Consider the following 24673-nt stretch of genomic DNA (forward strand, 5'->3'; position numbering starts at 1 on the left):
GCCCGGCCAGCTTCCGCCACGCCCGCCATGGCGGCGCCGACGGCCGCTCTCAGCCCCGCCCCCGAGCGCCGTACGGGTCACCTGACGGGGCTGCGGACCGAGGAGACACAAGGGAAGTCGCTGTTGCCGCAGCCGGAGCCGCCGCCGCCCGGAGCAGCCAGGACCCTTCGCCGCGCCGCCCCGACCAGCCCCGCGCGCCATGCCGTCGGAGAAGACCTTCAAGCAGCGCCGCACCTTCGGTGGGGGTCGCGACGACGAGGGCCGCGGGCCGAGGCGGGGACCGGGAGGCCGTGGGCAGCGAGGGTCGCGGGCCGGCGGGGCCGGGGGCCGAGGCAGGGACCGGGAGGCCGTGGGCGGCGAGGGCCGCGGGCCGGCGGAAGGCGGGGATGCGACGGGCGGCAGTGCACTCGGGAGGGCCGGAGGCCGTGGGCCGGGCGCCGGCGGGGGCTGGGCCGGCACGGCTTCGGGGGAGGGCCGGGGGCCCGCGCTTGGGTCCCGGGCCGGGGCGCTGGCGGCGGTGCTGAATCACTTTTCGGCCCCTCCGGCCATGGGCCAGTTGTTTGCGCGAGAGCCTCGTCTGCCTCCGGTCCCGGGGGGCTGCTGTTCTTCCAAAGAACGCAGCCCCGGGAAGAGGCTCGACGGGGAGGCTGGCCTCGGACGCCAGGCCGTGACAGGGCCTTGGAGGTGGCGACACTAGAATGCCAGTGAATCATCCTCAGGGAAGTGTCCGCCGCACGTGGTCACCTCGCTGGGGGAGTGGACGCCCAGCCGCGCCGCGGGCCAGCCCTGCACCTCCGCTGCGCCGTGGCGGCGGGACTCCCCCGTCCTGCTTGTAGCGGGGACTGCGGCGTGTGGCTTTCTTCCTGGCCATTATATTCCAACTTTGACACCAGCGGTAAATAAATCAGTTCTCTCCCAGTTCAGGCTGGAAACCCAACTTAGGGTTACTGGCGTTTGGTGGAAACTGAAACCAAACACATTATCTCAATATTTACTACTCCGCAAAAATGATAAGGAAGTGATTAGCGGTTCTCGTAAGAAAACTGCAGTGACAACGCGACCGCCCTGGCCCTCTCTTTGCAGGGCTCGTTTCTGGCAGCTCTGGAAGCATGGGGCCCTTCCAGGGCCAGCGCGTTCCCGTTCCCTGTGGCATCTCCTTGAGGATTTAAACTGATACTGTGTCCACTTTTTTGTCTGGTTTTCTAGAATCTAGGAAGCACCGAGCGTTCCTGGAGCTTGGGTATGTATGGTTTGCAGGCCTCATTGTTGATCATTACTTGATTTCTTCTGCCTGAGAAGCTTCAGGAAATTCTGGTTGGTCTGCCAGGCATAGTCTTTTCAAAGGCCTCTTGAGGCAGCTTGCTGGTTAGCAAGACCTGGACGTGCCTTTGTTGCTGGGAATTTTCTCCTCGCCGCCCTAGTGATCTTCACCTGGCCCAGCTTTTCCTCGCAGCGGCGAGCGCAGCCTCCCTGAGCTCGGCCTCCATCCTCACCGACTCTGGCAGTTGAAAGTTACCCCAGGGACATTCGTGTGGGGAAAGATGCCCGTCTTCTCATGACCACAACTCTAGGCATTTAATCCTTTAGCTAAGAGTGTTTTTAAGTCTTTCTGGAAAAGCCTCTGTACATTAGGTATTAAGAGTAGGCAAAGTGAGATGAGCCCGTTCTAATGAATTGGAAGGAATTCTCCTGTGACTGGTGGCCCTGGGGGCAACTCAGCGGAAAGCCTCGGTTTTTTACCCATTAGTTTATGTTATCTATGCTGAATTTCTGGGCTTTCCTCTTAGCTCACCGTTGCTCCTCCTGCCCCTTCCCTTTTTAAAAGATTTTTCAGTCGTCATTTTGCAGAAAAGTATCAAATGTCATTTAATGGCTGCTGCCCTTTCCTGCCCCTGATGGCCGTGGTGGTGCCTAGTGCCTGACAGGGTGCAGAGACGTGGCACAGGCGGTGGGAGAGGTCTCGGGAGAGCCCTTCCGGAACCTGAGACCAGCCCCGGGTAGTTTGAGCAGGGCTTCGCCTTCCAGTGAGTGAGTTTATAATTTAAAATAGAATAAAGCTCTGCTGATACCTTCTAACAGGATGGAGATCGGGACTCACCCTAAACAACCCTCCTGTCGCCGCGGAGGCCGGGCGGGGCCCCGGGTGGAGCGCCGGCCGCCTAGTGGCCGCGTCTGGACTTGCGCGTGTGCCGCCTGCGGGACCCCCCCACCCCCGCCCTCAGCGGGCAGCCGCGCGCTCCGTCCCGCGGAGTGGGCCCCGGCCGAGTCGGGCGGCACTGTGTGCCCTTGCGGATGTTCTGAAACATCTTACAACCTCCAGAATTGTATTTGAGCAAATAATCTTGCATTCTGTCTTCTCAAAGTAGCGATTTTGCTCCATCTTCTGGGGCTGCCCCAGTTGATTTAACGAGGCGAACCGGCCTTACATTTCTCCTTTAATTACGAAAGGGCTTGCGTGTCTTGGGGACGTTGTGTTGGTTCGCCTTCTCTGATCGGTGGGCTGAAGAGTGAGGTCTGTGCCGACGCCTGGTGGCGCTGCGTGAGCTGGAGCTGTGCCTCCCTTGGGCTGGGCATTCCGTTGCATCTATGATTTACATAGATGGGGGAAATAATCACGCTTCCGTTTCACTTGGACCGTGTGTGTGAGAGCAAAATCCGACTTTAAATGTCCTAGGGAACCTTAAAGCAATTTTGCAAATGCTGTTAGTAAAATAAGACATCTGAGGCTCCTATTCTCTATTTTTATGGGTCTGTAAGGCTTGTAAGGTTCTGAGCGATAGGACACGGAATCTGGGAAAGTTATCTTGGTAGGTATTTGGGGCGGTATTTATTTCCATTTTATAGCCTTCAGTTGGTTTCTTGACCGTCTCTGTAGGAACCTGAGCCCGGGGGGAAGACAGGAGGCAAACAGATCATCACGGCATTAAGGAGCCGACTGAGAGAGCCCCTCCCCCTGTGTGCCTTTGACTTGGCAACACAGCAAGCTGACAGTTAACCTCTGTCTAGAGGCTGTCGGCTCAGAAACAGTGAGGTACTGGGCGGCCAGTTACCCCATCCCTGCAGGCCCAACAGTCATCCGGGCTTTGGGGCCGCTCTTCCCGCCTCATGGAAGCCACTCTGTCTTCCTGTGTATTTTCCCACCTTTACTAAGAAGAATCAGTTTTGTCTTTCTTTGGGCCATACTTGACCAGACTAGGTTATTGCAAAGGACAATAAAGGATACAAAGGGACAGCCCGGATAAACGTTTGCCACTAGAGTTTCTTACTTTGAAGCCTTGCACCTAAAGCCTGTCTGGTTTTGCCTTCTCCACTTGACCAAAATAAACCTGTTTCCTTGTATGAAATAATCTCTCCCCTGTCTGCCTAAATGTTTCCACTTACCTTTTAGATTTATTAGGACTCCCTTTAAGTGGTTAAGCATCTCTCAGGCTGTATGAGGTACCATATACTCGCTAGTTGAATCGATCGTGATTTCCCCCACCCTCTGGAATGCTCTGCCGTGACAGAATAGAGTCTTCTGTGGTGAAGAGGGCTGGTGGCCGGGGCTGGATGGCAGAGCCCCTTTCCTGGGGACATACTTAGGGACAGGTGTTGGAGCTGAGAGGCAGCCCCTCAGACATAGAGAGGGGTTCAGAGGACACCCAAGGAACCCTGCCCCCCCACTCTCAGTGCCTTGCCGGACCGCTCCGCCTGACACCAGGCCTGCGGGTGCCGAGTGTCCTGCCGTTTAACACCAGTCTGACAGTGGGGATGGTTCCAGACCCAGCCGGTGAGGGGCTCCATCTCCCAAGACGGCCCCACCTCACCCCCACCCCACATCACACACTGATGGCAAGTGCGTGGTGTCACCTGTGCTTCTGACCAGCTGCCAGTGAATCGGAGGTTCCTGGGACCCCCTCACGTTTGACTGCTTCAGTGGCTCACAGAATTCAGGCAAACCATTGACCTGACTAGGTTATTGCAAAGGACAATAAAGGATACGAAGGGACAACTTGGAGAAGAAATACAGAGTGGGTTCTGGAAGAGCCCCGAGCCCAGGAGCTTCCGTCCTGGCGGGGTTTGGTGGGCGCCATTCACCAGCACCTGGAAGCTCTCAGAGCCCCATCAGGTGTGGGAGTCGGCTGCCTGGCAACCAGCCCCCATCCTTACGGCTCCTGAAAGTCACCTCATTAACAAACTCGCGTGTGGTTGAAAGGGGCCTGTTACGAACAAGATACCTTTACCACTCTTGTCAAGGATGAAATTCCGAGGATTCGGAGAGCTCTTCGTCAGCACCAAATATGTATTTCTTGTCGATCACAGTATCAGGCTAAGGTTCCTATTAATAGCTAAACTTTATCCTCGTGTCTGGACTAGGATTATGCACTGATAGGAATCCACAAGTTTGTAGTCGTTGCCTCTAGCATGTTATGTTTTTTATTTAGTGATTTGTCTTAGAAGCTGATTGAGAAATGTTGAATAGGAAATGGAATCTATGTTTGTACTTGAACAGGGGAATTATTTCAGTAGCTTTTGTGAAGAATGATACTAAAATGTTTTTAAAAAACCAAATTTGGCAATGATTTAGAATGAATTCATGTTTATATAGGTCATAGCATCTTTTTTTGGAGCCACCAGTATAAGCCTTTCTCAGAAAATTCACAATTTGGTCAATTTATTTGCAAGTACCATGAGAATGGATCCCATCATAGTAAATCAAGGTGATGCAAAGGTTTTGTTGGAAAGCTTTAATTAATGCCATCTTGATCCCACGCTCGCCTGTCGCCCTATAGACGATGTGTGGGTCCAGTTGTTGCCTTGTAGAGAACTGACTGGTTTGCTGTTTTCGTGTGTTCCCCAGAGAGCCTAGTACACCTGTTGAGAATAGAAATATGTGATTATATTAAGGGGAAGAATACAGAGGTATCATCACAAGGATGCTCAACAGTAGACTTTGTGCTTTAAACTTTTATTTCTTTTGGGTACGGAGCAAAGCTATTTAGAACTCAAATAGGGCATTCTTTTTTCCCCCTATTCCTTTCTCTTGGGCAGTTTCTTTCCTTTTTAAGCCTTGTATCATTAGAAAGCTGGAAGCAGTAAGAGAAAAGTACATTGAGGAGCCTATGGCTTTAATGGATTTCTATACGAACTTAAACTGGAAAATTTTAAAGAACTGATAAAACCACACATGTAATCTGATTACATCTGACTACAAACCTGGGGTCCCAAACTTCCAAAACCAGGAATTCGGCACTCCTGGGCTTGTGTCCTAAACCGCAGGGCCGTGTGTGCTGGTTCCCATGTAAACTGCCTTTGCCAGCCACGCGGTGTCGGCGTCAGGCTCCTCTCGGTTCTGGAAGGATGCGGGGGCTGCGTCACGCTGCCGGGCCAAGGACGGGCGATCGGGAAGCACGCAGGGCGGGGGCGGCCTGTGGGCCCTGACAACGCTGTGTCTTCCTCCTTTGCAGAGCAGAGAGTGGAAGATGTCCGGCTCATCCGAGAGCAGCACGCCACCAAGATCCCGGTAGGTGGGCCCGGGCGTGGGGGGCGCTCTGCTCCAGAGAACGTGCCCCGAGTGTCGGCCCCTTGACCGATGGGGCTCCGCGTGTGTGGCGGCTGCGGGTGGTCGCGCTCTGCCCCCGCCTGCCCTGAGCGCGCCCCTCCCCGTTGCATGTCTGTCCGCGGGAGGAAGGCCCGTCCTCTCTAGGAAACAGACTCGGCGGCTCTCGGGGCGCCGGCGGCACTGCGCGTGCCAGGCTCGGGCTTCTGACGCCCCAGAGAAGCGCCGCCGCCTCCTTTTGTCTGGGATGCGATGGAAAGAGCATCTCCTCCTTGCCTGCTGAGGGCCTCAGAAGGGCACCGCCACGCCCGGCCAGCAGCGCGCCCTGCCCCAGACCTCGGGTGGCAGGCCTTGGCGAGCTTTCTGCTGGAGCGCTGGGTGTGGAGAGAGGCAGGCCGAGCTCAGGCCCGAGGTGCGGGGTACCAGGCGCTCTCGGGATGCCTCCCGCAGTTGCACGCAGCACTGGGCCTTGGGAAGAGCTTTGTGGTGGTGGGGAAGTTTGGTGGGTGAAAGTTCCAGCGTATTCTAAAGACCTCTAAGGAAGTTCTGCGGAGGCTGGAACGTGCAGTCCCGCCAGCGTCCCGAGAGCCGCAGAATCTGTGGCCCTCTGACTGGTCATCTCACACCAAAGCGAGCAGCAAGGTGACGGAGGATGTGGGGGTCGGGCTACCAGGCCACCAGAAGGAAGGGACAGGCTGCTCAGCAGGCCCCACCTGCTGTGGATGCCGTGGTCGCTCCGGTGAAGACCGTGCTCTGCTGTCCCCAGACAGGCCCGGAATCTCACAGTCTGTCCTCGCACTGGGGGTCCGTATATGGCCTGCGAGTGAGCCTTCTGAGGAATTTCCTTAATTTTAAGGTTTCCCTCACCTGTTGAGTTCGTGCTGAGCCTTCGCTAGCAGGTGCTGGCCATCAGAGATAAAGGCCAGCCCCCCATGCTGCCAGGGTTTGTACCACAGCCTCCGTCTGACACGTGAATATCGTGTACCTACGGGTCATCTCTTCTGCTAGTACAAGTCCGACCATGTACATTCTCTCGGCCCTGAGAACGTGAGCAGGAGCTGCTGCTGCGAACAGGGTGGACGCTCGGTCGTCCGGGCTCTCTTCCTGCAGGTCCTGCCTGCATCCTCTGGCTGGGGCTCCCGCCGCGGCCCCTGGGGCCGGAGGTCCGCTGTCTGGAGTGCCTCTGACTCTGACTGCCGCCGGTGCGCTCTTGCAGCTGTGTGTTCTGAACACGCCCAGCAGATAGGCTGCGGGCCCTGCAGGGAAGGCGACGGCAGCCTCACGCAGCCTCACCCAGGGCCTCGGCAGGCCCCGCCATGGGGCAGCGAGCAGGTAGAGATGTCACACTTCTCTGTCCGTCGCTGTGACGGGTGGAGCTGCCATACTCGGAAGAGGTCTGCAGCACTCGGTAAGGCCAAGGGAGGCCTGGAGGCCATCCCGGCTGTGTCAGGCTTTGATGGGCCCAGAGCTGGAAAAACAAGGCTTTTTTCTCTCTGTGGAAAGGAAGTATGGCGAGGAGCTAATGGGTGTGCATCAGTTATTCCCTGCATAGTTCCAGATTCTTGACTTCTAAATTCATTCAATACTGAAAATATCTAAATGAAAGGCTCTTCAAGTCTTTCACCAAGTCCATCTCCAGAGCCCCCGTCATGGAGAAATGTGTCTAGTAAGATGCTCTCCTGCCGTAAGTCAGCCCCACACTCGTCAGAGTGCCTTGTGTGGCCACGGTGCCACTGGGATTGGATAAATTAGCACCGTTACCTCTGTAGCTGGGCCCCGGCCTCTGCTCTGGTAGGACTTGGGGCCTGACTAGGTAATTTGTATACTTTCATGGTTCCAAATAACAGTTTTCTCCCCACTCTGCAACCAGCCTGCCCACCTCCCTGGAGGCAGCCGCCCTGTCTCAAGTGCTGTGCTTGTAAGGACGGAGTCTAAGCTAGTTAGTGATCACTTTTCACAGGAGAGCTTTGAGGAAACGAGCAACTGTGCTGCCCTGAAACCTGTTTTGTCGTGTGCCAGTGACGACACAGGAAGTATTCTGGCCTTCATTGTTAATGGCTGTTTGCAACCCTCTCCTCTGACTTCTTTTCTAGGTTATAATAGAACGATACAAGGGTGAGAAGCAGCTTCCTGTCCTGGATAAAACCAAGTTCCTTGTACCTGATCATGTCAACATGAGTGAACTCATCAAGATAATTAGGTATTTAATCACTTTTTATTTAATTTCTTTTTTTTAATTTCTCAGTCTTTATCAGACTTACAGATAAATCTTTAGTACTGGTTAAAATTTATGCAAGCTTAATAAAACTATTAAGCCGTTTTTTCCTGAGTGTTTATATTTTTCACCTGCTGGGCTTCATGTGCCTCTGACTCATTCGTCATGACATCTAGCGCAGATGTCTCTTAATCAGAAAAGCTCCAAGTGTTGTATAGTAAAATTTACAAAAGAATGCAGACCTGGTACAACCAACAGTAATAAATTGCACCAGCTTAGACCTTTGTTTGTAAATTATATTTTGAGCTGCTTTTTCTCATATTCGACACTAATGGCTGTCCAGACAGCATACTAGTTTAAACTGGCTTCTGGAAGAATAAATCTACCAGTTATCACCAACATTGATCATGGATATAATCATCAAAAATGTTCTATGCTTTTATAAAAAATTTGAGTTGTCACTGTTAAGGAATGCACTCTGTTTTGCCAGAAGCAGCATTTGCAAAATCGTTACACTGTTTAACTGATCAAGGGTGGGTGATATTTTTACACGAGCTTTCTATTTATTGATGTATCAGTATTTCTTCACATTGTTTTCTCTCAATAGAAGGCGCTTACAGCTCAACGCGAATCAAGCCTTCTTCCTGTTAGTGAACGGACACAGCATGGTGAGTGTGTCCACGCCGATTTCTGAAGTGTATGAGCGCGAGAAGGATGCAGACGGATTCCTGTACATGGTGTACGCCTCTCAGGAGACATTTGGGAGGAAATGCTCCGTGTAAGACTAGAAAAATGCATCTGCTCTAGAATTTTTAAAACCCTTCCCAGGGGAGAAAAGGGATGTCACCAACTGAGACTGATCAGTTCATCTAATCTGAGATCACCAAACAGTAGTGTTACCCGCCTAGGAGTTTTAGGAAGTTGTTTTTGTACATCACGCAGAAAAACTGAGCTCCAGATGAGGACATTAGCTTTGGAAAACTACATCATTTAACCTAGGCTGTTTTGTTTTCAAATTTCGTTTAAAAATAAAGTACTTTGCATTCTAAGTTGCCAATAAAATAGACCAAGTTACTTTTAATGCTGTTTCCCCAGTAGGAACCTGTGGTTTGAGCATTGAGAGAGCCGTCAAGTCTCCTCTCTGGGTTCATGGAACTGGCCAACTTTATATAGAAGGGTTTCTACTCATCTGGAGAAACCTCTATAAGAGTATGTGTATGTGTAAGTTGTCAAGTGTAGCCCCCACCAAAATGTATTTGCCATAAAAGTTGGCAAAAAGGGTTGAGTGGGAGTGCACACAGTAGTGCCCTAGATCAACGCTCTGGTGAGGCTGGGAGCTCTGTGGACAGTAACACAAAAAACACCGTTGCTTGGAAGGAACCTTGAATTCTTTATAATTTTGGTCTAGTTTCTCAAAAAGGCCCAGAGAAAAGAGTGGCATTTCTTCTGATTAGGGTTCTAAGAGCTCAAACTTGTGCCCATTTTGGTAGAGAAACCAGCAGGTTTTCCACACCATTCTTCAGGACCATGGCAGTTTTCCAAGGTCAGCTAGAATAAACAATGCTCCCTGCTCCCTGCATGGGGTTGGCTGCATGCTGTGTCCATGGGCAAGTTGCAGAAGAGACCACAGACCACTGGACTGTACACGTGACAGGTCAGGTTTACCCTTGTGTGTTTGGACGTGTGTGGAACACCTTTACCTGTTTCATGGAAGGAAAGGCAGTATCACTGCCTGTCGGCCCTCAGTCCCCACCTCTCATCACTGCTTCCCCGACTGCACGCATCTGTCCACATGGCTAGCTTCGACTGTTCTTACGTGATGTAAATCCTTAATTAGCCTGTCTTGTTTAGATTGTATACATCCTTATATCTAACATTCTTGTAACCACTGTGTGATCAATAAGACTCCTATAAGAAATTCAGCTTTTAAAAAAAAGAAAAAAACCATGTCTGGAGGATTGACTTATACCCCACATTAGTGGGTGGTCACTCTATAGGATCTTCAAAGCAAGTACATTTTTAACAAACTAAGGTGACTGAAGACAACTACAAGCTGTGATATCAAAGCTCAATTTAATGGGTCAGTATTTGAGACTTGGAAGCGATCCTGTGTGCTGACCTCTCAACGCCAAGTGGGCAGTTTCCTTCCTAAGAGCAGCGAGGCTGGTTTTGCTAGGTGAGGGGAGCAGTCAGTCAGGGGAGGCACCCACCTCTGAAGGTCTGCCTGGTCAGGACACCCTCACCTTGGCCAAGGTCCTGCCACCTGTTCTCATCTTCACAAAACTAAACTCTCTTACATGCCACAGATGAGAGTGCATGTGGGATCTCAGTGGTTTAGGGAATACACACCTGAAACCCCACTGCTCTGAATAGCAGGATGTGTGCAGCACGTGGCCCGCAGCTCGGGAACCATGTGGGGGGTTATCAGGTAAAGATACTGAACGCATACCAGCCAAGTGGTGGGCAGTTACTCATGGAAAGCTCTGGACCCAACTCAAATGGAGGTAGGCACTTGGACATTTCTGGAAAAACATGAGCCAGCTGAGAGGCTCATGTTCCTGAGTTCCTGCTCAGTCTGTGCACACATGCCAGTCTGCAGAGGCCCAACCTGCAAGGTTCCCCTGACAGCCCAGACTCTCCCATCAGAGGGGGGCCGCTGGCAGGGACCGGAGGGCCCGGCTGTCCCGACTCCGTTTACCCAGTGGGAGCCCTGCCCGTGCTTGGAACCGCATGTGCATTCACGTGGCTTCTGCGGGGGACACTGGCCTGCCCAGACCAGGAGGTCCAAAAGACCGGGCCCTCTGTGGGGGCAGAGGCCCTGGAACTCCAGTGCTGGGCCCGGCGAGACCCCAGTCCTGGGCCAGCATGTGCTCGTTGGGCTGCCAGGGTACCCAGTCCAGGGTGCGGGCATGGCATCCGATGCCTGTGTTCACACACCTGGAAGTGTTCGGAAGACACGTGAGTTTTGTTAATGCCAATCCTGGCTTTTTATGGAACCTAAAGCTGGAACATCTTCAAACACCAAGTTAAGAATCCAGATTTGTTCATAGTGGGTTTTTTTTAAAAAACCTGGGAAACTTTGTAGAAAATAGATTTAAGAGCCAGGTGCCCCTTTTGTGAGCTGTAAGAAGGCAGAAGGGGCTGACTCCCTAGCTCGGAGATCAACAAGAACTGCAGTTTATTTTGAAAAAGCATGTGCTTCCTATTCTATAAGACAAAAGACCTTAACAGCTTTTTTAAAATTTTTTATTTTCAGTACATTAAATTTTACTCATAAAAACATTCTAAAAATGTACAATTTCTCCTTTTTAACAAAGTATAATAAAACATAAAAACCCCAAAAACAGAATACTTGACATTTACAATTCAAAATCAAATTAGCAGAATATTAAATATTTACAAAACTATATCTTTTAAAAATATTTATAAAGTTACATGCAATTCTGTAGAACTGACATAAAAGAATGGCTCAAAAATGGGAGAATTTTCCTTCATTCCTATAAAGAAAACATGTCCAGTAGAAGCTGTGAAGATTCTTGAGTTCACGAGGTCATCAGTGTCCGTACCAAGGCCACGGTGCACAGAGGGGCGTCAGCGTGACAGCTGCTCACAGCACTGGGCTGCCAACGGCCCCTCCAGACAGTGCGGGAGCCGTGACCTTCGGCCCCAGTCAGCAAGGTACTAGTTTTGTTGAGTGTCGATTAAAGATCGCTTTCATCCAGAACCTTGGGACTTGTCAGTGCCTGAGCCTTTGGAACCCGTGTCACAGCTCCGTGGGCATCAGCCACACCCCAGGAAGGATGGCGGCTGCTGGGGCCCCACAGGCTCACCCTCTGGGACAGGTGGGCAGGCTGGGCAGGCACGCGGCTCCCCGCACAGCCTGTGAGACTCCTCGGCACAGGCCGCCCCCCGTCGTCGGTGTGTCATCGAGCTGGCAAGGCATCTGTTGGGCCGCCACAGGGACGGGAAGCGACACACTGGGGCGTGGGCAGGGCCCCCCGCCACGGGGGCGCCTGGCAGGTGGGGTGCAAGGGGCCCGGGCCTCTAGCGAGTGACACCCGGAGCCTGCTCACTCCCGCGCCAACACGCCGACTCCCGGAGTCTTGGAGATGAGAGATGCTGGTTTTTCTTTAATACTCACATATCTGCCTTCAGGAAAATAATTCTGTCCTTACTTTTAAGTGCTCGCTCCCATTTCCTCAGTGCTCTTTATCAATGAAGTTTTAACTTTTAAACACTTTAGTTTTCAATATTACTATGAAGTAAAAATCAGGAAGGTAGAAAATTGAGTGTTTTTCTTAAAAAACAAAGAAGATGAACTAGTTTTCTCCCAACATTGTATTCTACTTGGACTCGTACACCCCATGTTTCCCATTCCTGGAGATAAACAAGGTTAGAAACTCCTGACAGACGCACAGAGCGGCTGCAGCCACACCTACCTGGTCACCACAGCATTGCAAACAGAGCCCACGACTTCACGGCCGTTTGGTGGCCGGCTGAATGGAAAGGCCAGGCCGGGGCGTCCCGCCTGACGAGGACGTCTTCTGAGGACCTCCAGGTGCCCTTCAGGCTTCCTGCCTGGCCGCTCTGCAGGGGAGCTCCAGACACCACCTCCGGCAAGAACTCTGAATCCACGTGGGGGTCACTGGGCCTCGCCGCACGGGCCGGCGGCTCAACGACCTGTGTGCTTGGGCCTCCTGCCTACGTCCCGCAGTTCTCAGCCGGGAGCGGCCTCCCTGGAGGGGTCACGTGGCACAGACCTTCAAAGACCACGGGGATTTTCCTAAGACCTTTGATGCCTGAAACAGCCATACAACTTCTAAACTTATTTACCTCAGTTCGAATGTCATACTTCAAATCAAAGTTTAATTTTTGCATTTAACACAAACCTCTAGTATTTACCAAAACAGTTATAACAGACACCTTCATTCCCAATATTGACCACTACAACAAAAAACCTAAATATCATTTTTTTCTTTTGTTATGAGACAGTTTCCAACAATTTCACTGTGTTGAAATAGGATTTATTTAAAATATTTCTTTGTTTAAAAAAACCAAAAAATTGAAAAGTTTGGCTCTCAGCACATATCCAGGCCACCGTAAAGGCCTTCAGAAATAGTAAAATCGTAAACATCAACGAACACCCTATGTCTTCCTTGAAAATAACACAAGTCCCGGTCTAGTGCTCTTTAAGGCGAAGCTGTGTTGGTTCCCGTTCCTGTGGCATTTGTGACGGGTGTAATTAAGGGCCCCCCGGAAGAGCTGCTGTAAGCATCACCGTTACCTCAGAACCATACGGAACACTGCGTGCCGGGAAGACAGGCAAGAACACACAGGCCTGTCAATCCTGAGTTGCATAGAAATAAAACCCTACTGAAATAAGACTCTTCCACAAGCCTCTCATTTTTCCTGCTGTAGTTCCATCACAATTTGAAGCCTCACATCGCACTGCCTCAAATTCTAGGGTATTCTTTTAATTTACACCAACTTTGCATGAGGTGGATTGTCTCATTTTAAGAATGCTCTGAATATTATGATTTTCCTTTTTTTAAATAAATATTCAACTGGAAAATCCCTGGGCAAGGACTTACCAATCGGTATTTTAATACTAACGGCTTTAGCATTTAAAATGAGCAGAAAATTCCCATTGGCCTTGAAGATGTTGAGTCTCTAGATTTCAGGCCTAGACAAAGGCTTCTGTCGCAATGGGACTGAAACTGAGGGCGTGGCCGGGCTCGACCCCCCGCCATGACAGAAGCGGGTTTCGTGGGCCTCACGGCTCCGCCCTGGCCGTGTGGCCTCTCTCGAGTCTTGCCACTTTCTACTGTAGTTTTCCAGGTAATTTTCAACAGAACTATTAAAACATGGCCTGATACAAAAGAAGCTGATGGAGAAAATTTCAAATCTTTTGCTCCTTAGAGCAAACTTTGAGGGCTGTGTTATTGTCGGAATGTCCGTCTCGAGTGTGAATCATTAGCAGTGCACCTTGGGGCCCGTGCCAAGTCCGTGTGGGATAAAAGAACTGCAACTTTTGCTCAGGACAGGGAGCATCCAGGCAGAGCCAGCTCGCAAAGGCCACGCTGTCACGGTGTCCCCACAGGAGCTCCGTCGTCTGGCAGAGAACGGCCCTCCAGGCTGCTGGAGAGCTGGGAAGGAAGGCGTTCTCAACGCGTGGACAAGCAGGGATTCTCTGGGACTTGGACCCTTGTTGTGAGTAACTATCTCTATTTAATAATGTAGTTTAGATTTATTTGCAGAAGAAATTAAAAACCTGAACCGGCTACGAGTGTCTGGAGGAGGGAGGGCGATGCTCACATCCGCTGTGCGCTGAGCCGCGCGGCCCGCTGGTGCCGGCTCCGTGAGAACAGGTGCTCGGGAGCCTTGCACTGACTGGTCTCGGGGAGCTTGCCCCCAGAGCTGCAGAGATTGACATCAGTTTACATTCTTCTGTAGTGCAATCCTTAAAAAGCCCAGAGATTAGTGCCTAACCACATTAGGAACAGAAAACAAAACAGAACAAACAGAACGAAGGCGACATCTCCCCTCACCCAGGGATGTCAAGTCCGACTGGTGGAACTCCACTCAGAGAACTCCAACCTTCAGTCTTCGGTTCCGAGCTCATGTAGCTGCCCTGGAATTACTTGTGCGCCTAGAAGGCCCGGTGACGCAATGCTCTTGAGGAGACGGGAGGGAGGTCTCCGCATGGCAGCCACGGGTGCAGGGACCCACTAGGCAAGTCCTGACATCAAGCTCCAATCTAGGATTTTGGCAATAAAACTGAGTTGGATGCACTCCTACGCTAGATGTTCTATCCAGTCTAGTAAAGTAAAGCACCTTTGGATTAAAATATTAAGCTCAACAGCAACTAGACTTCTCAGTTTTGCATTTAGGTTTCCTTATGTCTCCATGGCTTAATAGTGTTCTGTTGCCAGTGAAAAGTATCAGTCTGTGGGGTCCAGACTTTCTGCTGGAGGGGCATATTTCAACCTAAAAGTACCTAGAGAGAGGGGGAAGAAAAGAAATCGGATTTGAATCACTAGAATTACCACAATCCATCTGTCCAAAGCTCTTTCCAGAGCCACTGGTCAGGGTTCAGGTGCTGGAAATCTAGACCACCTGTTGTAACTACTCCCAGCTACCCACCGCTATGTTATGAGCTTATCAACTCAGACTGAGGGGTGAAATGGCCTCCACCCCTCTCATTCTTCAGGAGTCAGACGGCACCAGCTGGGCACCTTTCCGGGGACCGGGGCCAGGGAGCCTGGCCACCCCCACAGGCTCTGGGCTTGCTGCAGGAGATGCAGCACTGGCTCCATCAACAGTGGCGGCCACAGCCCACAGGCCCCTCACCTGCCACCAGACCTACTGAGTCCAACTGCTTTTTCTTTAAAGCGCTCTGGGGGGACTCGGGTGCTTGGGTGGGTCTGGAGCAACCCTCACAAGTCTATGGCGACCAAGTGGCCTCTGAAGGCTGCCCGGGGATAAGCGCAGAGCTGCGAGCAGCGTTCCCAATGCCCAGATCACTCTTCTCACCAAGGCAAACAGCAAGAACGAGTCCTTGTGACGACCACACCAGACACACACTCGAGTTCGATGAAAGGAGACCAAAAACGAGTGAATGGGAAATGGGGGAGCAAAGAGGTGCCACCCTGTGCACGATGGCCTCACACAGCCTCGGCCCCTGGAGGGGCAGAATGCCAGGCCCAAGGCTGTCAGCCGAGCCCCAGGGCTGGCGCAGACCACCTGCACTTGCGCCCCTGGTCATGGCCACGAGGCAAGACCTACCAGACCGGGGTGGAGGGGGTGGGGGGGGCCCGGGCAGCCCTCAGCGCCTGCAGCTGGCCGGTCCCGTCTGGACCAGGAGGAGCGGGGGGCAGCCCGAGAGCCAGAGTAACAGGCTTTCAGGGGCTGCACTCACAGAGCATTCAAAAAATTACTTTTTGCTTTGAAAAGACAATTTACTATAATCATCATGAAAAGGACACCTCCATGCCTATTCCTCCTCCAGGCAGCTGCCCTGCCGGCCGGCACAGCCCGGCCCACCTGGGAGCCCCGGAGCCACTGTTACCTTGCCGGTTGAAGTCCATGGACGGCTGCTTGCAGTCCTGAGCGCGGTGGCCGGTGGCCCCGCAGTTGTAGCACGAGAGATTCCCACCCTTCTTGTGGCCAGAACCGCTGCCCGCCAGCCCCTGGGCCTGGTACACGCCAGCCGCGCCTGCCATGAAGCCCTGCACGGGCGGCACGGCGAAGGCTGACTGGCCGCCCAGCACAGGCTCGGGGCCCACACCGCCGCCGTAGGGCGAGTGCACCAGCGGGAAGGCGCCACCGTACTGCTGAGCGCCCACGTAGCCGCTGCCGCACACTGGGCTGAAGGGCAGGAAGGGAAAGGGGAAGACGGACGGGCCCGAGAACGGGTGCTGGAAGTAGTTGGCATAGCTGACGGTCAGGCCGCCTGAGCCACAGCTCCCACTGCAGCCACACGAGGTGCACACAACGCAGCCAGGCGGGGGTGCGGGCGGCGGGGCGGGCGGCTGGGGGTGGTGGTGGTGGTGGTGGTGGCTCGGGGCGGGGGCGGCCCCCGGGGAGCCCCCACCACCCCCACTGTAGAAGCTGCTTTCAGGGACCGAGGAGAGCGCGGGGCTGGAGCTGGGGGCCGGGCAGCCGGGCACAGGGGCCATGCTGGCGAAGGACGTGGAGGGGTGGCCGCTGGAGGCGGCAGTGCTGCTGTTCGCACAGAAGCTGCCCGGCAGGGGGCCCACGGGCACACCGCCCATCGCAGAGAAGGCAGCTGTGGTGCTGGCAGCATACAGAGCCGTCCGCGGCGTGACTATGGCAGGGGCCACGCTCATTTGCACGCTGCTGGAACAGGAAGTTTGCCCAGAAATGGCAGAATCCACAGGGACAGATGAAGACACCAGCAGCTTGATGGGTGGCCGGGCCACGTGGAAGACCGTACTCGGGGACCCCGAGGTGGCACTGCTGGTCTCCACCAGGGCCGGCGGCTGGGCCGGCTTCATCACCCGGTCCAGCGCGGATGCGGGAACAACTTTGGCCCGGGGACCAAAGGAGACGGCGGGCGACACGGGGCTGCTCTCAGCGAGCCCCGAGAGGACCTGCAGGGGCTGGTGCGGGGCGCTCACTGGCAGCACATCCATCACGGCGTTGCCAAAGCTCTTGTCCACCTTGAGGCTGCTCCTGGGCCCGGAGCTTTTTCCCCTGTCGTCCAGGGACAGCAGTGAGCGCACAGAGGGCGGGAGGAGCGGCACATCTGCACCGCCCCGGTCAGACTTGTGCACGGCACTGAGCACCCGGATGGGCGCCACGTGTGAGGCTGCGGGCAGCAGCTGTGGAGGCAGGGCGCGGGGGCCCGCGGGGCTGGAGCCTGCCTCGTTCTGCACAGGGAGGACCTGGGCCGTGGGCCTGGCCGAGCTTGAGGGGAAGTGACTCAGAAGCATCACGGGCTTCTCCTTCTCGGAGCCCTCTATGTGCACCTCCACACCTGGGGGTGGAGACACCGTGTCAGCACAGCGGCTGGTGCAGGTGGGCATGGCGGGCAGCGCGAGCCGCTGGGAGCCCTTACGTCTGTCACTCTCCTCGGCGCTGTCCGAGCTCTCCTCCCGGGCCGGCACCCCCATTGGGCTGGGCGAGGAGCTGGAGCACTCTGAGGAGCTGCCTTCCCGAGCTGTCTGGTGAGGGGGCTGCTCCACTTCCACCCGCAGCGCTGTGGAAAAGGGGTGGTGACCATCCGAAACAGGCGCCAGAGTCCACGTGCCAGGGAGTCGGGCTGGCCAGCACCTGAGCCCACCTCGCCTGCCTCCGTGCACGTCTATTGCACTGACTCCCTTACACCCACCCGTGGCGGCAGGAGCTGTTACCCCAATCCAGACAGGGCTCTGGGACCCGCACAAAAACAAGCTACCCCAAGCCAGATGGCCAGTTTAGCAGCAGACGCGCACACTGCCCTCGGCCAGATGCCACTTGCCACCCCCTATTCAGAACTGGAGGCAGGAAGCGAGGGCTCCCGGAAGCCACATCCACACACACTGAGGGACACAAAGTCTTTTGAATCAAATAACTACTTAAAAGATACACTGGCTTTTTCTTCTTCCTGGTTTACTGTTACTCTTGAAATTTCTACTGTATAAAAAACAACAGAACCATTACAGGCATCCTCGGACTTTCCCTGAGGAGCAGGAGAGGGCAGGGGGGAGGGGAGGGCGGCAGCGGGGACTCAGGCCCACACGGTGCTTCCAGATGGCTTCTGGGCAGTGCCCCTCGCAAGGCCACTGGCCCCCACCCGACGTGTGCTTCCTATGCGTCCCTGTCACCAGGGCGGTTTCTGGATCTAACACTTTTGCCCCAATACCTGCAGAGGCCACCAGCTCCTAACAAATGCCCTTCCATTCACCATGGAAACCGTAAAAGCTAAAATAATGAGGAGTAATTGTAAATACTAAAGATGTCAATGGAAAAGGGTGTGCTCTGCAGCCTAGTGACATCAGGAGGAGCCGGCCACCACGCACAGGCCCACACGGGCCCGACCCTCACTCACCGGCAGCGTGGTTGCCTCGCACGGGCTGCACGTGGCTCGTGGGGGGCACACGGGCCACCCCGCTGCTGGTAGCCGGGGGCGGGCCTGAGGGGTTCAGGCACCGTTTCTCCGACTTCTCCCTGCGCAGCAAGAAAACACGTAAACAAGGGAGTGCCGCACTCTGCCACTGAGGGACCTTCTAATGCCCCAAACCTTGCCTCAGTATGAATGTCCACACAAAGGGGATCTCCATCCAAACACTCTCTGGGGTGGAAACAATATATTCTGTCAGAGACACTAAAAAGGGCCTTTCCTAGCAAACCAGAGCCACATTTGCAGAATATTAAAATTAATTAAGGTTTGATAAGCAATGCTAGACATAATGCCTCACTCATGTTTAAACAAAGCTCAGTCCCAGCCCCTGACCATAATGTTGGAACCTCAAACAAGCACACATCTCCCAAACCAGTTCACACTTACTTCTCCAGCTCCAACTGCGTCTTGAGTTTTTTCTTTGCTCCCATGGTGAGGGATTCAAATTTATTCAGATCTTCTTCTGTAAGGCTCAGAAACTTCCACAGAAGAAACAAATTACAGAGTTATGAGAATTAATTAGGATCCTAAAGCAAATAATTTGGACTTTAATTTAGTAAATTATTCTACCTTCAGGACATGCAAACAGACCAAACTTATTCAGGTAATGAAAGACTTAGAAACACTGCCCACTCACTCACTAAATGGCTTCATGAGACAAGATGCTCATTTTGCACCTAAGGGTCACAGGCCATGTCCCCGGTGCCTCCTGCCCAGGTGCCTGAGGGACGGCTCAGGAAGGCCGAGCACCCGGAGGGCCCTACTCTGCAGCTGGTGCCTGAAGAAAATGCCATTTGCACAAGCGCCCCCTTTCCCTGGGCACCCCTCTCAAATGCAAGATGTTAATCTGTGTTTACCAACTGTTTTCTCAGAATCACCATCATTTTAGGAACAGCAGTCACTTTCTTGGGTAGCAAGTGACTCAAGAAAAGGAGATGCGACCTGAGCCGAGCAGCTGTCTGGCCCACGTGCTGATTCTCCTGGCGGCCCTTAATATGCTTTGCAATTTTAGGCATTTCAACTCAGACATTAGATTAAAACTTTTAAAACTGATCATGATCAGTAATATCTGTTGTTTTTAAGGTTTATGAATACTAAACCAAACATATAACAAAATGCTTAAAATTTGTTTTTTATTACAATAGTAAAAGCTTTGATTTCTAGGTTCTATTGCAGTTTCCTGACAAAGGAAATTTCACATGGATAAAAGCCACCATGTCATTTTAGCCAGCAGAGGGTGTTCTGAGCCCAGACACTGCACACGCCTGGTTTAGTTTCATCAGTCATATCAAGATGTATGAAATTTCAGAAATTTTCTTAAGAATGAAAAAAATTTTCCTCACCAAACTCTACTGTGAAGAATAACACGTATGTAGGACTCCCCAAAAGACATAAAACTGACCCACTCCTTTAGCTACATGACCCTAAATCAAGCCAGATCAACAGAGAGCTGGTTGCTTGGCTCAAACCAATCTGGTTCTTTCCCCACTGAGCTTCAGCACCCGCACAGGCCTGCACAGGACAGCATCTAGGAGGCCACGCAGGTGCCGAGATTCACCATTTCTGCCCATCACAGGGCTGCTGGAGACAGGCATCCTCCATGTCACACAGACTCTCTAACATGTAAAGACCCCAAGCTATCTAAAAGCTCCTTCATACGATCAGCCCTGTTTCAGCTTTGCCCCAGCTGCAGGCAGTCTTGAATCCCACGCCCATGGCCGCATCGGGGAGCAGGCGGAACTCGGCACACATGAGCTGGCACCCAAGTCTGGGCTGTGTGCTTTCCACATCCATATGACTTAGAAACCCAACTCATTTCTAGGACTGCGGTCAGAAAAAAGAGGTTACCCACAGAAATAAGGGGTGACACATAGCTTGGAACCCAACACACCTTCTCCATCGTGAGCTGTTTGAAGACAGGGTAATACTTGTGCAGCCGCAGCTTCCGAAGCCAGTCTAAGATCCCACTCTGCTCCTGGGTGGGGGGGCTCTGCAGACCGGAGGGCATCAAGACGGCAGGCGAGGGGTCCATCTGGGCGCGGCAGGCCAGCGCTGAGCCCGCACCTCCTGCATGGGAGCAGTGGGGCAAGGCGGCTGCACCGGCCGAGTGCTGCATGTGGTGCTGGGCACTGCCCTGAGACGACGGGATGCCAGCCACTCCGCACACGGGCCTACGAGGGCAGCAGACAGAGGTTTTCAAAAGCCCGACCAGCACTGAGGACCCCTCTGTGCACGAGGCAGCTCTCAAGCCCGGGCTGCATCTTCACGGCCGTGGTCCCACCGCAGCCCGCTCCGGCTCCTGCGCCTCCCCGCCGTGCCGCACCCACCCTTCAGGCCCACATCTACAGCAGTGGACACATACGTGATGTGGGGAGCGGGTGTGCATGTGTATACATGCATTTCTGTGTAAGAACTTGAGAGTACATTTGTCTACTTGTGTGCATGTATATGTGTGTGTGTCACCATCGGACTTCTGACTGGGCTGCCAAGTGACTTCTATTACAAGATGATACTGATAATCATAAATTAAAAGACCCCTAAATCCTTAATATTCTATTTTTTTTTAAGTAAATCCTAGAAGGCTGGAAGGAGCAAAAGGCACCCCACTCCAGTCCCTGCCCACTCCAGTCCCTGCCCCCGCCAGCAGAAACTGCAACCCACAGGCATTCACACGGGCTCCCTACGCACCAGGCCAAGGGCGCAGGAAATCTGCACTTTCCAAGACCTCACACTGGACTGGGGCTTCACACAATTGTCCGTGTGTGTCTGCGATGCCGGCGCACCTGCCTGCCAGCTGCTGCCCAGGCAGACAGCCTGCCGGCCGCCTGTGAGCATCAGCGTCAGGCCTCCCACCAACAGGCCCCGCGCACTGGCTCTGGCACCTCGCGGCATCATCACCCCCAGGGGCTCGTGGAAACGAAGACATTCAGCATCCCGCTTTCCTGGAGCATGCTGGGCCCAGAAACTGGCATTCGCAACAAGCATCCTTGGGGATTCCAATTCCAGGGGCTCAGAGGAGGCTTTTTTTTTTTGAGAAATCGTAAACTGAATCATCTCTATGCAATTCCTCTCTCACTACTATTCAGGACTAAGATGGAGAAGGACGTCACCCTATAGACAGTTATCTTCACAGTCAGAAGAAAGCGAGCGTCCTGGCTACCCAGTGGCACCTCACCTTCCAGACATGCCCGTCATGGTGCCCACTTTGGAAAGGGCAGGGTTGCCAGGACCTGCAAGGTAAAATATGTATTATAAAAACTACAGACAGTGAGCATGTTGTGTTCTTATTTAATCATGTCTCACAAACTCACTTGGACTTTGAAGCTGTTGGGTGGGAGGTGAAGTGCTGAAAAACTTCTTCACATGGTCGTTTCTCAGTATGTGGGGAGGCAGCACAGCCAAATACCTGAAAGTTGAGCAAAGGGTTTCCATCAGCACTGAGATGGCAGGCCGAAGACTGGGGGGGGGCGGCTTTAACCTCCATCAGGAGAAATGTGTACCAGAGAAGGGCACAAGCCTCTACCCCCTGCTTTGGTTCGGCATGATTCTTGCTGTGTGTCACACTTTCCCCTGGACCCTCCCTACTGACACTGTAACACACTGTATGAATCAAGCCTCATGCAGGCAGAGCAGAGACCAGACCATCACCATGGGAGCCCAAAGGAGGAGCAGGCAGTGTCTGCACCTGCAGGCCTGCGCCTGGCGCCGTCGCCATTGCTGACAGTGGCACCCAGGGGCCTAGCGGGGTGGTGGGCATTACCTCAGGTCCGCTTCCAGATCCAGGTGGTTTCGCTCCATGTAAAATGAATCTGGGCCAGCTAAGCAAGGAATGAATTTTTCCAAATTCTCTTCAGGGTATAGCTGGGATAACTGAAAGAGATGAAAAAGCCCAGCAAGTGTGTCCTGACGCACATCACGTGACCTCAGCGCCTCGGCCTCCAGACAGCCTGGGCAGGCACTGTGCGGTGACAGCTGCTGCTCGGACCCGACACACCATCCTTCCGGCTACTGGGTCCCACGGGCCCGAGGATGCAGACAGCCGCGGGAGGACATCGCACACCCACCTTCACGTCAAGGCCAACGACTGCACGATGGGACCTGTCCTGGTGTCCACTGGGAGCTGAGCTACGAGGCCACCACGTGAGCTGAATCTCAAGAGGGATCTACCCCTCTAAGGACAGACAGGACACATGGACTGTCTCAGTGGGGCAGAGCACAAGGAAGAGGTGGCCGCCATACAAGTAGGGAGAGAGCTCAGCTGAGATGGACACAGTCCCACAGGCTGAGTATGGGCCAGGAGTGCAGACATGGAGCTGTGCTTCGGCCCCACTCTCCCCCACGGACAGGAGGTAGGAGGGCCCAAACAGACGGCACAGGTGTGGGCTGGCTGCCCCTGGGGCTGGACAGGGAGCCCTGTGCCCTTTCCTGGAGCCTTCTCTCAATCCCAGGCAAAGCTGAGCCTCAGAGAGAGGGACGGGATGGCTTCTGCTGCCAGGGCCCAAGCCAAGTTCCTATGGTCCTGGGCTGAGGCAGAAGCTATGCTTTCCTACCTCTGGGGGAAGGTAAGAGGCCTTGGCACCAGGCTGTGGGCAAGGAGGCCCTACTTCTGGGGGAAGGGAAAAGCAAACCCCTCTGGCCCTTTAGAAGAAGCCCTTCTGGGCTGAGGCTCCTCCACCAGTACAGACGGAGGCCGGTCGCTGCAGGGGGAGGGGGGCCGGGGTGCTGAGAGCGCCCCCAGGGCCCTGTGCTGGGACCGAGGCTATAAGCCCCCAAGCCTGCACCAGGCAGCAGGAACAGCAGTCTCCTGAGGGTGAGGGGCCCACAGTGTCCATGCCATGCACACCAGGATGCTGAGGGTGAGCAAGGCCAGCAAGGAGGACGTCCGATGCTCCAGCCCACCCGAGGCTCCAGGCAGCAGCCGCCCTCTGCTGGAGGGACCTGACGCCTGAGGCACACTGCCAGTACCTGCGGTGCAGGACCCGAGCCCAGCCCAACTCCAGAATGGACCACCTCGAGGTCCCCAGTGGCCCCCACAGCAGCATGCAGCGTGCCCATTTTCAGGCACACATACTGTTTCCCTCAGTCTCTGAAGTTTCTCATCATGATGTGTAACATTCAATCAAAAATAGCAAGACACCAATAAATTTAATTAATAAAATAAATAAATAAATAAGGGGGCATAGAAAACTATTGTCAAGATAATCATCAAAATCAGAAAAAGAAATCACCAGATGTTGGAACTATCAGACAGCAACTTCAAGAAAAACTATGACTAACATATAAAGGATCTAGTTTCAAAAAAATGGACAACATGAACAAACAAATGGGGAGATTTCAGCAGAGAGGTGGAAACTTTGTAATAAGATATGCCAAATGGAAAAGCTTGGAAAATCCAAAAACCAGGGCACCAGAGATGAGGGACTCAGCAAACTCAACAGGCTCATCAGCAGCTGAGCAGAGCTGAGGAAAATCATCAATGAACTTGAAGACAGAGCAAAATAGAAATTATCCAAGTTGAAACACAGAGTGAAAAGAGTAAGAAAATCAGAATGGGCACCTAACAGCCATGGACACCATCAAAGGTCCAAGTGCAGGTAACTGAAGTCTCGGCAAGAGAGATGAGATGTGGTGCAGAAGAAGTATTTGTAGAGATAATGAATAAGAATTTTCCAAAATTAACAAAAGACAGCAAACCAGATACCCAGGAAGGTCAGAACCCAAAGCCAGGTGAATATTAGCCACTATAAACACCTACACAAAAGGTCAATGCAAGGTCGAGGTTCCCATCAGCATCAGTGGAGCCCAGATAAAGTGCTTTTTTACAAACCAAGAGACATAAAGGAGAGGAAACTTAGTGTTCTCAATGTTCCAGAAGAAGGCGTGCCTTCCCTGGGGAGGGTCCGTGACCCTGGACAGCATGGCACCTATGTGCTTCCGCCTAATGGGCCAGAAGGGTGGGCGAGACCAAGCAGCTCTGCCCAAGCCTCTGATCCCTCCACTGGACGCTCTCCTACAGGACTATGTGCTTGATTCCGTCATAGAAATGTTAGACTCACTTTGGAGACACTTCAGACATGCGATTCCATAAGACAAAGGTGACTTGAGATGCATCCCTTTGACTAAGACAGAGGTTCAGTGTCATGGCACAGGCCAGTGGGCCTTGAATACACAGCTATGCACATATGTGTGCATGTACATGTGTGTGCAGGTAACAAAGTGGAACCATTTTACTAGTGGAACTTGTACTAGTGGAACCTTTTGTTCAAATGATTATTTGTTGAATCCGTTTAAAAGG

At 53.1% G+C, this 24673-nt stretch overlaps 2 protein-coding genes across 3 annotated transcripts in view; one reads left to right on the plus strand and one right to left on the minus strand.

Annotated features, from left to right (window-relative positions):
• The first annotated feature begins 68 nt into the window (after positions 1-68).
• MAP1LC3B (microtubule associated protein 1 light chain 3 beta) lies at positions 69-8803 on the plus strand. The gene is made up of 4 exons (XM_036924198.2): positions 69-239; positions 5448-5503; positions 7633-7739; positions 8362-8803. The coding sequence occupies exons 1-4, from the start codon at positions 200-202 to the stop codon at positions 8534-8536; spliced, it is 378 nt and encodes a 125-aa protein (XP_036780093.1). The 5' UTR covers positions 69-199; the 3' UTR covers positions 8537-8803.
• The window catches only part of ZCCHC14 (zinc finger CCHC-type containing 14), a 61558-nt gene continuing 45509 nt past the window's right edge, over positions 8625-24673 (minus strand). For both annotated transcript variants that reach the window (XM_036924191.2, XM_036924190.2), the window contains 9 exons: positions 22139-22248; positions 21690-21784; positions 21554-21608; positions 20270-20549; positions 18766-18857; positions 18307-18425; positions 17335-17475; positions 15823-17253; positions 8625-14751 (listed from right to left, as the gene is read on the minus strand). In XM_036924191.2, coding sequence (XP_036780086.2) covers positions 14696-14751; positions 15823-17253; positions 17335-17475; positions 18307-18425; positions 18766-18857; positions 20270-20549; positions 21554-21608; positions 21690-21784; positions 22139-22248 — 2379 coding nt within the window. In that variant the 3' untranslated portion in view covers positions 8625-14695. The remainder of the gene's footprint in view (positions 14752-15822; positions 17254-17334; positions 17476-18306; positions 18426-18765; positions 18858-20269; positions 20550-21553; positions 21609-21689; positions 21785-22138; positions 22249-24673) is intronic.

Source organism: Manis pentadactyla, chromosome 15 (genome assembly GCF_030020395.1).
Source record: "Manis pentadactyla isolate mManPen7 chromosome 15, mManPen7.hap1, whole genome shotgun sequence".
Taxonomy (NCBI): Eukaryota; Metazoa; Chordata; class Mammalia; order Pholidota; family Manidae; genus Manis; species Manis pentadactyla.

Excerpts from the sequence above, each read along its gene's own strand:
- MAP1LC3B (XM_036924198.2), top strand. The coding sequence starts at position 200 with ATGCCGTCGGAGAAGACCTTCAAGCAGCGCCGCACCTTCG. Across the intron at positions 240-5,447 it reads CAAGCAGCGCCGCACCTTCG|AGCAGAGAGTGGAAGATGTC; the intron begins GTGGGGGTCGCG and ends CCTCCTTTGCAG. Across the intron at positions 7,740-8,361 it reads GAACTCATCAAGATAATTAG|AAGGCGCTTACAGCTCAACG; the intron begins GTATTTAATCAC and ends TTCTCTCAATAG.